We start from the raw sequence: 13,440 nt of genomic DNA on the forward strand, positions 1-13,440 counted from the left end.
CAGGACTGAAAGAGAGAGAAGTTTAGAGTTCAACTACATTTCTTTTTCAGGGCTATAACTACAAAACTAACTTTAGTAAATGTTTTGAATGAAGGCTTGTGTCTTCACATGGTGTCCGGATAATGATTTTCATAATGGATCATCCTTAATGATGTTAAGGAAATCTGAAAGATTCCCTCCTCTCACTGAGAATGGAGCCACCTCTAATCCTTATGCATGACCATTTTTGAGACAACATAGGTTCCCAAATGCTTAGTATAGTGCTCTGCACACGGTAAATGCTTAATATACTAATATAATGACCCAGAAGTCTTTGACTCAGTTTTAGCTTCCATGACCTTGGATGTTTTCCATCCCTGTTCCTTGTCCTAGGTAATCTTCAAATTCTTCCATATATTTAACAAATTTTCCATAGCTTTTCTCACTGTTCAAGAAAGTGATGCTTCACTGCTTACTGATCTGAAAATAGTTCTTTCATCTGCAGATAATTTTCAAGTTTTGTATCAATCTGAGATGATTCATTTTTATCCCTTGTGAAAATAGGAATGTATCATCAATGGTCCTTAGACACAACAGAAGCCTTTGATGAAGACCATTTGTATGATGTAATTGAATTTTAGATATACCTTCTCTAACTCTTTTTCCACTTATAGTGGCCAACTCGTCCATGTCTTATTCCCATATAATAATTAATAGCAATTGTGGTATTTTTTAAGCACTTACTCTGTGCCAGGCAATCTACTTTAGTAAATGCTAAGGTAGTTACAAGCAAATCAGAGTTGGAGGACATGTGCCTTCAATAAAGTTTATAAAGGTGCTAAGAGTAATTAATAATAATGATAATAATGGCATTTATTAAGCACTTACTATGTGCAAAACACTGTTCTAAGTGCTGGGGAGGTTACAAGGTGATCAGGTTGTCCTATGGGGGGCTCACAGTCTTAAACCCCATTTTACAGATGAGGTAACTGAGGCACAGAGAAGTTAAGTGACTTGCCCAAAGTCACACAGCTGACAAGTGGCAGAGCCAGGATTTGAACCCATGACCTCTGACTCCAAAGCCCGTGCTCTTTCCACTGAGCCACGCTGCTAATTGTCATCAGATATGAAAAGGGAAGGTGTTCCAGGACAGAGTCAAGGCGTGGGTGAGAGGATGGAGGAGAGAACAGTGCTTTGCACATAGTAAGCACTTAATAAATGCCATTATTATTATTGTTATTATTATTATTAGATAGACCAGATTGAGGTACAGAGGAGTAAAGTGTGTGGGCTGAGTTGTATTTGGAGAGTAGTGAGGTGAGGTAGGAGGGGGCAAGGATGATTGAGTGCTTTAAAAGCCGATGGTAAGGAATTTCTGTTATATCAAGATTTCAATTTTAACTTAATTTGTGAAGCTGATTATTAAAACCAGTCAACACACAGCTGATAACTACGGTCAGATAGGCACAGCACTGTATCATCTTAGGAAATGCAATTAAGGGAAAATGCAGAAATGTGAGATTAATAACAGAAACAGAAATAATCAAGGCACTGGAATGGATATCTGATTTTCAAGGGTATTTACTCTAAGATAACATGGCTTAAATAATGACTTTAATTTAGCACACACATTTAAAACCACGGGTCTATTAGGTTTAGTAGTATATTGACTGTAAGCTTGTCTCTCTACTGCAAGCTCATTATGGGCAGGGAGCATGTTTGCTAATTCTGGTGTCTTGTCTGGTCCCAAGCACTTAGTACAATGCTCTGCACATAGTAAGATCACAATAAATACCATTGACTGATTGATGAATTGATGCTGACATGGTTCCAAAGACAAAAATCCCTAGATAGCCTGATAAAAATTAAGATCTTTCTTTAGAATTAAATTTTGGTTGAAGGAAAAGGAAAACCTCAGACCTAATAATTAGCAATTTTTATCCACTCTAGTACTTGTGGAATGAAATTGGATTGTTTTCATAAATTTTGCCAAAAATAATAAAAACAATAAAACAATAGTTCACCCACCTCAAGTTCTTATAAATATTTCATTACATTTTCTAAATCAAAAACTTGAATATTATACACACATAAGCTATAAGTTTTTAGGGACAAATATGCCCTTATTTATTTATTTGAGCAAGCAGCTAAGTTAGTAGGAAAACTGTTCTTCAGTCACATCTGAATATTCAATCAGCATTTTGTTTCTGCCTAAGATGGGAAGAACAAGGAATGTGTCTGCTAACTCTGTGGTATTGTACCCTCCCAAGTGCTCAGTACAATGTTCTGCACACTGCAGTTGCCCAAGAAATATCACTGATTTATTGACTGAGTGATTGAAAGAAATAATGTTGAATAAATACTGAGACAGTTCTACAAATGAGTAAGTAGTACTTTTCCCTTCTGGGGGTGATTTAGAGGAAATTAACTTTCAGGAAAGTAATAAATCATATTTCACATCATTGAAGCAACATGGCCTAGTGGACAGAGCAAGGTCCTGGAAGTTAGAGAACTTTGGTTTTAATCCTGGCTCTGCGAATTGCCTATTGTGTGAACTTGAGTGGTCACTTCACTTCTCTATGCTTCTCAGTTTGTAGGGTAAAATGGGGATACAATAACTGTTTTTCCTCCTACTTAGACTGTGAGCCCATGGTGTGATGGATAAAACATGGGACTGGGAGTCAGAGGTCATTGGTTCTAATCCCAGCTCTGCCACTTGTCAGCTGTGTGACTTTGGGCAAGTCACCTAACTTCTCTGTGCCTCAGTTACCTCAGCTGTAAAATGGGGATTAAGACTGTGAGCCTCAGTGGGACAACCTGATTACCTTGTATCTACCCCAGTGCTTGGCACTGAACAGTGCTTAGCATGTAGAACAGTGCTTGGCACATAGAAAGCACTTAACAAATACCATCATTATTATTGTCATTATTAACAAATACAATAATTAATATTATTATTATTATGTGGGACAGGGACTTTGTCTGACCTGAATATCTTGTACTAACCCCAATCAATCAATCAATCAATCGTATTTATTGAGCACTTACTATGTGCAGAGCACTGTACTAAGCGCTTGGGAAGTACAAATTGGCAACACATAGAGACAGTCCCTACCCAACAGTGGGCTCACAGTCTAAAAGGGGGAGACAGAGAACAGAAACAAACATACCAACAAAATAAAATAAATAGGATAGAAACGTACAAGTAAAATAAATAAATAAATAAATAAATAGAGTAATAAATATGTACAACCATATATACATATATACAGGTGCTGTGGGGAAGGGAAGGAGGTAAGATGGGGCACTCAGAATTATGTTTGACACATAGTAAGCACTTAAGAAATACCAATCAATCAATAAATCAATCAATGGTATTTATTGAGCACATGCCGAGTGCAGAGTACTGTACTAAGCGCTTAGGAGAGTACAATACAACAGAGTTGGTAGACGTTCTCAGCCCATAAAGAGCTTACAGACCAGAAAAATAATAATTTCCTCTACTGCAGAAGGTTAATTTTTCTATCAAAGTCAGATGTTACCACAAACCTCTTGGCCACTTATGCATCCATCAAGTGCTTAGTACAGTCCTCTGCACACAGTAAGCGCTCAATAAATACGATTGATTGATTGATTGATCCTGTCATGATACTTTCCCCTATAGTAAACTCTCCCTCTAGTTGTGTGCCATCTCTATTTTATTCTGTGATATGACAAAAGCACACTTGAATTCAGTCCTCCTGTCATCAATATTCCTTTACTTTTAAAGCATTTCCTGCCATTACTCAATCACTTACATCCTCTGTATACAAAACAATTCTCAGTATTTAGTATGGGAAATATACTAGTGCTGCAACTCAAAAAATAATCTCCTATAAAAGCAGTTTTATGAAAATAGTGTACACATTCAATTAAATGTCACATAAAGTGCACTGCAAACTCTGTTGTAACATTTGAAAAATTGGAATTGTAATTTCAATTTTTTTAATGTTGCTCTAGTTAAAATGACGGAGAATGCTCAATAATGTTTGTTTTTCAGATGTTACAAGCCTAGAGGTTTTTAGAATGCTTCAATTATAAAAACATTTAAAACATACAAACTTGTGCAATTTTTATTTTAATGAAGATGAGAAGTTCATTAAAGAAGATAAATATTTCATTAGATGTTAAATAAAACAAAGAGATTTTTTGGCTTCTCTCAGCACAAAATTCCTTTGAAAGATTAATTAATACATGCAAATTATGCAAATTAGACCCATGCAAATATTTTATGAAGACAATTAAGGGAACCATTAATTACTGCTTTTTTTTGCTTCAGTGAGATTCATTCATTTAATTTTAATTTCACTTTAACTGTTTTGATGTATAATCTTGCAGCTAAGAAGTTTATCTTTCCTGGTGGGTCACTTAAACTTCAAAATTTCGTCAAGTGAGCAGCAACAGAAATCTGTAATGATATTCTCAGAACTATGTTTAGTATCAAGAGAAATTTCTGACACAATACACTCGGAGAAATAGGGAAACTAGAGGGGAATGTGATCTCATTCTTGGACAAGGTTCAACTGCTGGAAAAGCAATTAATTTGCTTTGGCTGTGCTAATATAGGGGAATTAGAAAGTGTGACACAAGACAAATAGAAATAATTAGTTCTCCAAAATGATGTTCTCATTAATATGGTTCGAACAGTAGAAATAAAAAACATTATTGTGGCATGTCTGCATTCTGTCCCTAGCCACAGGAGGTGGAAATAATGCATCACATAGCATTTTTCACATTTACCATTTTAACATGTGACAGTGGTGGTTCTGATTTTTATTTTATTTTAGAAGGGGCTAAGGTAAAAAGATTATTTTCACAGATGCTGTAGATTGATAAAACCATAGCTGATGGTCTTTCCCTATTAACCATCTTTTGGTTCTGAATTTAAATTTTGATTTAACTTCCTTAAACCTCAAGGAGAGCAGGATATCTGAAATAATGTGATAACGTCCTTCCATTACAGTTTCTTCATCAAAATCAGTTTAAAAACTGAGAGTGCCTTTACTACTTATATGAATGAATATCACTTAATACTTTCTTAATACATGTATTTTTGATCATTTCTTAAAGCAGACTTATCTACTCGTGCTCAAAATAGGAAGCTGGTGAGGATGAAAGACAGGGAGTGACCTATCAGAGTATGAGCAGTTGTAAATGGATGCTAAAGACTTTAAACCATGAGAAAAATCTACTGGATAGATGCTTATTTTGAAAAACATTAAAACCGTTCTATCCTTAATTAAATCTCTGATCATGATTTGCAGTATTTTCTACTTTTATGAATTTTTTATGTAACAGAGGATCCGTTCAGTCCCATAAAGTTGTGTGAACAAGACTCATAAAAACTGTTTCACTTTTGATTTTTAAAATAATTTTATTTCTTTTCCAAAAGGGCAATTATAGCATTATTTTTCTGATGGTCTACCTTTCCAGGCCACCTACATTAAAAAATAAAATGAATTTTAAAAGTTTCTAAAAATGAAAAATATATCATCATCCTCACCATCATCAGTGTTTATGGAACGTCTATTTGCTGCTGAGTACTGAATTAAACAGTAGTAAACCTATACTAAGAGTACAGACACAGAGCTGAATTTTAAAGACCTTAAACTTGTAAAAAGATAATCTGTGACTACTTTCGAAGTTTTCTATCATTTCTTCTTTATTTAAACTTTTATTGAGCAAATGTATAAATGTAAGAGACGAGTACTCTTTCAGAATCTCTTTCAAATAATCATTGAACTTAACTATCAATATAAACCCTCTAGATTTCATTCTAGATTTCTAAATTCCTTAGATCTATTTCCTTTCATTATCTGTGTACACAGGTGTATGTTTGGCACACATCTCAAATTAGTATCATCTGTGAATTTCATTAATGTACTCTGTTTAACCACTCTTCCAGATCATTAATTATGGTGTTGAATCAAAATGGATCTAGCATTGATCCTTTGGGTCCATTGCTAGATATCTTTCCTGATTGCTATTCATCACTATCTTATGTTATGGCTCTTCAGACAGTATTCAAACTGTGATAGTGTTCATGTGCAAACTACTTTGAACTATCTTTTTTTTTTACATTTCATAAGATATACTTGATAGGACACTATAAAAACTGTAAAAATATTTTTGTAGTTAGTGGTGTTCCATTACTATGGGATACATTAACTACCTTGAAATATGGTGAAATGTTTAAAGACTTCTCCAAATAAGACACTATGAGCCTCAGTTACTCCATCCTTTAATACTCTAATTTAATACTCTAATTTTTTTTTCATTCACGAAAGTTTTTTAAAGGGAAATAAAACTTTATTTTTTTAATTTTCAACACCTTGTCCTCATTTAACGCCTGAGCCAAGTGAAAAGGAAAATACAGGAAAACAGCAAAGGAATGCTTTACCTTCCCTATGTGAAAAAAAAAAATAATCAAGTTGGTTTCATTAAATTGTGAGCCCCATCACAAAGCAAAAGTCTGCATCAGCTTTCCTGCATATTATTTGGATGAAAAGATAAAGGCCCAGAGGTTGAAACAACATCTTCCCAATTTATGTGAGCCATATAATAATAATAATAATAATAATAATAATAATACTATTTGTTAAATGTCTACTATGTGCCAAGCACTGTTCTATTATAACAAAACCTGTGAATGCATTGGAGATGGTGTGACAAGATTTCCCAATATTATTGTTAGGTTTCCCAAGGAATATTTCCATTTCCACTGTTAAAAATGCCAGGAAGATACTTTGTAAAATGGTATATAAGTAATAATATGTGTACTTTTAAAAGACTAAAGTAAGAATTGGATCCATACTGGCTTTTTTTTAACCCACAGAAACTGTTTCAAAAGCAGCAGGACGAAGATAGAACTCCAATCCTAAATTCAGTTTAAAATAAAAACCGTGATCTTTTAAGGAATTTTACATTTTAGGTAGCATATATTTGCAACTCCTCAAGACATGAAAAGAAGAAAAGGATGGTATTTTGAATGTAAAATCCCAATGGAGGAGGTAATCTTTAATGCATTTTTGGTATTATATGGGATCTGCGATCAGTGAAAGGAGAAAAGTGGAGTAGTTTTGATTATTTGTTTTGGACTGAATTGAAAGTACTTCCAAATAAATTTTTATGCTTGGCCCAAAATTTGAGTTCTGGCTACAATATTTTCTATTTTAATCTTCAAATATGGCGACATGTTAAAAAAGTTGTAGGTATAGATTAATATTAATAATAGTAGCTTTCTGTAATCTGTAAGATTGGGTAAATTAATATTTAGGAAGGTGGTCCATAACATCATTATGTTCTACACAAGCCTTTTTGCCAAGGTTTAACAGGAATTCTGAAAGGATCAAGGTATACATTCTGTTGAATAAACTATCCTAGTTCTCCTCGTATAATTTAGGAGCATGGAGATGCAATTTTATTCCACATCACAATAACCTTTTAAGGTATTTTCATTTTCTCTTTTATATCTAAGGAAAGGTTATTTCAAATACAGACTGATTGATGTATTTTGTAGTCTCTGGGCTTTAATTTCATCTTTGTATAGCAAAGAGCCAAAGCTGAAGATAGCCCCTGCATCAGATTAGACAGTTAGATTATCTTTTACTTCTTCCTCCTAGTGTTTTCCCCTTTAATTGAAACTGACCCAAGTGGAGAAGTGGATTCCTCTTACCATCTAACAGGATTAAAAAAAAAAATTATCAAGAGGAACATGACTTTGTCTTCAAGCGGTCATTCAATCCTTGTACACAAAAAGCTTAAGTTCTTGTTAATACTTTCCAACATTCAGCCCGGCCCTTTTTAATGAACCTGTGAAAAACAGGGAACCTAGTTTTAAGTATTTAAATAAGACCAATACGTTAACAAATCAATCTACCAATAATATTTATTGAGCACTGTAGTGAGCCCACAGCAAGCCATTTTACGAGCGACTGTTTTGATCCCTCAAACGGCAATAGCGAAGAAGAAATTTGTGAAGCTGCTCTACTCCAGGACAGATCATCAGTGGGGCAGAGCACAGGGGGAGAAGTGGCTCTTTTTCTCCCTCTCTTGCTCTCCCTCTTTCTCTTTCTCTCTCCCCCCTCTATCCAGTAACGGGCCTGGACAAAGCAACAACTGCCACAATAAGCTGCTGCAATGCCCATGGCAGGTAAAAGATGGTCACATTGCATTGCACATGCGGACATTTGGGCCTCCGTGAATGAACTAAAATGTAGTGGAGCCAAGCCTTCAGGAACTTCTCCAAACCTGCCCACGACGGATCAGCAGGATGGGCTCCCAGGACCTGCAAACCAGTACAGGACATTTTGTTGTAATGGGTGTGAATGAGTGTGTGTATGTAATAATAATAATGATGATGGTATTTGTTAAGCATTTACTATGTGCTAGGAACTGTATTAAGTGCTGGAGTGGATACAAGCAAGTTCGGTTGGACACAGTCCCTGTCCCATGTGGGCTCCCAATCTGGATCCCCATTTTACGGATGAGATAACTGAGGTCCAGAGAAGTGAAGTGACTTGCCCAAGGTCACCCAGAAGACAAATGGCAGAGACTGGATTAGAACCCATAGCCTTCTGACTCCCACTATGTGCTCTATCCACTAAGCCATGGTACATGTTACTCCCCTGCACCTGAGTTAGGAACTGAGTAAAGCTTTCCACATTAACCTTGATGGTTTGGCTTTTCATGTTTAACTTGTCATGGAGGCTGGCCCGGTCTAGGAAATTCCTGTTTAGTATGAGCTGGAAGGTTCATGACAAGTAGTCAGTAGAAGTAAAGCACAGTATTAAGTACTTGGGAGAGCAGAGCAAGATAGCATTTGTAGACATAGCCTCTGCTCAATTCAAATATTTTCTTCTGGAGTAATTTTTTTTCAATCTTTGTAATTTGCTTTCTGCCATAATAGGTGAATCTCAAAGTACTTTATGATAATGACAAATGATACAAAATCAATCTTAATTGGTGGAATTTATTGAACTCCTTGTTCATTCCTGAAAAAATCCCTGTAAGAGTTCAACAGAATTAAGGCACACATCCCACACTCAAAAAGTTCACCATTTATAGGAGGCAGACAAAAATAACAAAGAGTGTGTACAGAGGGCCATAACAGGAAGTAGCTCAACCATAGTAGTATAATAACATAATAATTAATTAATATTTAAAAGAGGTTCCACTTAAACATATAAGAGTTACGAATGGGAATCAAATATATAATTTATAAGGACGGTTGTTGGATTGACCTGACTAAGTATTGGGAATTACTCAGAAAATGTTTTCTGAAGGAAATGACAACTTAGGAAATCTTGAAAGTTTGGAAGAGGTGTGATATGGTAGGCTTTTGATTGGAAGGAGTTCCATATTGGTGAAAAATCATAAGCATAGGGACAGAGGCGAAAGAACTGAGAACAGGATAAATCCAGACATTGAGACACCCAAGCCGATACTTCTGTTAAGCCAACCATGCAAATGTGATGACACCATCTGCTCCATTTTGCAGAAGTGTGCCAAGTAAACCTGAACCTAGCTAGAACTTTTTCTAGCATCATATGTTTGGAGAGAAAACAAGGACATATATTTTGGAATTGTTGGAAGGAATTAAGAGCACAATCGGTGATGTTACATATATTAAAAAGAAGGCTAGGGATGAATTGATGAGTTTCTCCACATTTCAAACCCACAGCGGCTTTCCATTTTCATCCATCAGATGAAAACTCCTCAGAATTGGCTTCTAAGCTCTCCATTAACTCTCACCATCTTATGTATTGGTTCTTTTCAGCACAACTCCCCAGCTAACACTCCTTCTTCTTCCCAGGCTTATTGTCTAACTGTACCATTTTCCCATTCTCCTGTCCGATCCAGGCTACAGATCTCTTCATGCTCAAGCCCCTCCTAAAATCCTTCTTCCTCCAGCCAGTCTTCTGTCATTAACTGTGACCACTTTTTCTACCCTGCTACTCCATTTAGGACAGTATTGAATCTCTAAATAGGACTTTTCACATGCATGGTTCTTCCAAAGGACATTTTAACAAAGTGTTTTTCTTGTAGGTGACAACTTATTCTATGCTATTAAGTCACTCACACACATTCTTCATGAAGCCAGCTGGAAATGATTAGTAGGTAAACTGAGGTCATGGAACAAGATAACTTCAGGTGACGTTTTTAACAGAAGATCCTGGGCAAAACTGAGGAAAGCATTCACACTTACTACATGAATAGAAGAAGAGAAATACCATTAATCACTCTCTGTAATGAATAAAGTCTAATATAATCTAGATATGTGGGTACATAGAGTAAGGAAATCATATGGTCAGAGATCCAGAAAATACCCCATGGATGATAAAGGGTTCACTCAAATTCTCACGAGGATTAATTCTGAGCCATCTTTAGTCCCATTTATTTTTGGCCATGGACTATGGAAACATGTAGAACTACAGAAGTGGTGTGAGGAGGAAACCAGGAATGCACAGTAAGATAATGCAAGGATGGGTTTATGTGAGCCTCATTACCCTCACAGGGAATAGAAAATTGGACTCCCATAATTTGGTCGAGGTAACAGAATATCACACTTTAATACACTATGAAGTAGCCGCCTATTTCATCTATTAGTACCTTTTAAATCATGTTCAAATCACTAGTGGCTGTGCCTCTATGAGAGGAGGAAAGTGATTTTAGCATGTAGTATTCCGCTAATACACTTTGTGCCTCACTTTTGTTTTTTCTTGCCATTTATCCATCATCATCATCATCTTAATAATTATCATCAAAGGTATTCATTGAGCATTTACTATGTGCAGATTTGGTGAACCCTATTCCTGCCCACAATGACCCTACAGTTTAGAGGGGGAGTCAGACATTAACATAAATATATAATGTATAATATGTAATTTATAGATATAATAATAATTATTATGACATTATATGTGTATATGTCATGTGTATACATTAAATATATGTAATATATAATTTATAGATATAATAATAATGACGATCACATTTGTTAAGCACTTACTATGTGCAAAACACTGTTCTAAGTGCTGGGGAGGATACAAGGTGATCAGATTGTCCCAGTGAGGCTCTCATCTCCATTTTACAGATGAGGTAACTGAGGCACAGAGAAGTTAAGTGACTTGCCCAAAGTCACACAGTGGACAATTGGAGAAGCCAGAATTTGAACCCATGACCTCTGATGTACATAAGTGTACACAGAAGAAGTACATTTAGAGAAGCAGTGTGATTCAGTGGAAAGAGCCCAGGCTTGGGAGTAAGAGGTTGTGGGTTCTAATCCTGGCTCCTCCATTGTGTGACTTTGGGCAAGTCACTTCAATTCTCTGTGCCTCAGTTCCTCATCTGTAAAATGGGGATTAGGACTGTGAGCCCCACATGGGACAACCTTGATTACCTTGTATCCCCCCCAGTGCTTAGAACAGTGCTTGGCACATAGTGAGCGCTTAACAAATACCAACATTATTATTATTATTATTATTATTATTAAAGTGCTGTGGGCCTGAGACTGGGATGAATATCTAAGAACCAAAGGTCACGGATTCAAGTACATGAATGATTCAGGAGGGCAAGGGAGTGGGGGGAAAGAGGAAGACCTCCTGGAGATGTGACCTTAATAAGGCTTTGAATGTGGGGAAAACGGTGGTCTGCAATATATGAAGGGAAAGGGATTTCCGGGTTAGAAGGAAGGTGTGGGAAAGGGGTTGGCAGCTAAATAGATGAGATTATGGCTACCTAGAGGAGCTAGAGAAAGTATAGAAGCCCTTGTTCATACCCTCTTTCCTGCCTGGATCTTCCTCCCACTTCATACCTGACTCTACCGTATTCTTGAGCATAAGTACAGTGTTCTGCACACAGTGAGTGCTCAATAAATATCACTGATTAATCACTGATTGTTCTTATGTGAAATGTGCTAGCAAACCAATGCCTATTCACTTGGTTTGAGGAATGGCTACCATGTTATCATTTCCCTCAGAATTTGTCTTATACAGTCCCATGGAGGCTGGCTAGACCACGGTTAGAAAGGAGAAGAAAGTGAAGAACAGTGGAATTTTAGAGTACTTAACTCTCCAAGTGTTCCCAAAACAGCCTTGAATATGTATTTAATTGATACAGAGGCTGCAGCAACAAATTACTCTTTATTGTGACTTACTAGATACTGGCCCATTTAGAGGTTTTTTTTTCTAGGCTAGAAGTATGTACTGATTGTGCCCTCTACATCCCCAAAGGAAAAATGTGGTTCTACAATTATTAAATGATAGACAAAAATCAAAGGTAGACATTGAGATTCAAACTTTATGATAAGAAATCTAATCATCTTTAGTGTTGTGCTCAGTAAACCATTATGTGTGCAACTGTTTTTTCTTTCCCTTCCAGAATGTAATTATTTGAAGTCCTATCTGTTACTTTTTTTCAAAAATTTATGCATTGGAGTCTATCTTTTCCACTTTTTGAAGCAAAAAAGTTACCAACTCTCAGAAAGATATGACATAGTAGCACAAAATGGTTTGATTAAAAACATAAATCTAAGCCAAAAAGTATTTTGTATTTTGTACTATGTCACAGTATATTTTTAATCAGTTTAGTTCTTTTTTGAAGATTACAACTTCAATTACTGATATGATGGTTCCTACAATATTCATATTTAACTCTACTGAGCTATATGCTTCCTTTTTTATTCTATATATGAATTTTTTTCTTCAATTTGTTTTATTCAAATGTAAATGATGGAATATAGAATATTTGGTGAATGAACAATTATGTTTATAGTGAACATTTGGACTAGTTTTTTGAAACACCTTTGGAATACTGTCATCGAGATGATTAGTTATAAAGTTTACATTTTGAGAATTGCCAATGTGGATAATCTATATTCATACATGGAGATTGGGGATTCATTTTTTATGAGGGTACACTCCTCAAAATATTGCTTTCACAGATCTCCCTGCTTTTACCAGATCCATTTACCCAAGTTGACATCAAACATTGTTTCAAATTGATAATGCCCTTTTAATTACTCAGAATAAACAGAAATGACCTGCTAATTTCAGGAAAATCTATCAGCACAGAATGAATTCCCTCCCATAAACAGGCAAGATGAACCTGACCTTGTTTGAACTTGTTTTGATGTGGCCCAGATGGTAGGCTACATGCTTGAGTAGCAGGGTAAAGCTGAGGAAAAACTCATAGAGCAAGATCTAGATTTATAGCCTTTTGCAAATTCCTACCTTGTATTGTCCTTTCAGCATCTGTTCTGCCCCCGCTGCGGTCAGCTTCTATCTCTGGGGTCAGGGAGTCTAAAAGAACAGAAAGATAAAACTGACACATATTTCATTCTACTCCTAGGATCCTTTTTACAACCTGTTACTCCAGGACTGAATTACAATACAATCGACCTTTGCCAATTTATTTTAATGT

General features: G+C 35.9%; 1 protein-coding gene across 1 annotated transcript in view; it reads right to left on the reverse strand.

Moving 5' to 3' along the window:
- Positions 1 to 13,440, reverse strand: part of DACH1 (dachshund family transcription factor 1) — a 487,827-nt gene that overhangs the window by 22,339 nt on the left and 452,048 nt on the right. Inside the window, 1 exon segment of the mRNA XM_038741718.1 lies at positions 13,251 to 13,319. Coding sequence (XP_038597646.1) covers positions 13,251 to 13,319 — 69 coding nt within the window.

This window comes from Tachyglossus aculeatus, chromosome 2 (assembly GCF_015852505.1).
Source record: "Tachyglossus aculeatus isolate mTacAcu1 chromosome 2, mTacAcu1.pri, whole genome shotgun sequence".
Taxonomy (NCBI): Eukaryota; Metazoa; Chordata; class Mammalia; order Monotremata; family Tachyglossidae; genus Tachyglossus; species Tachyglossus aculeatus.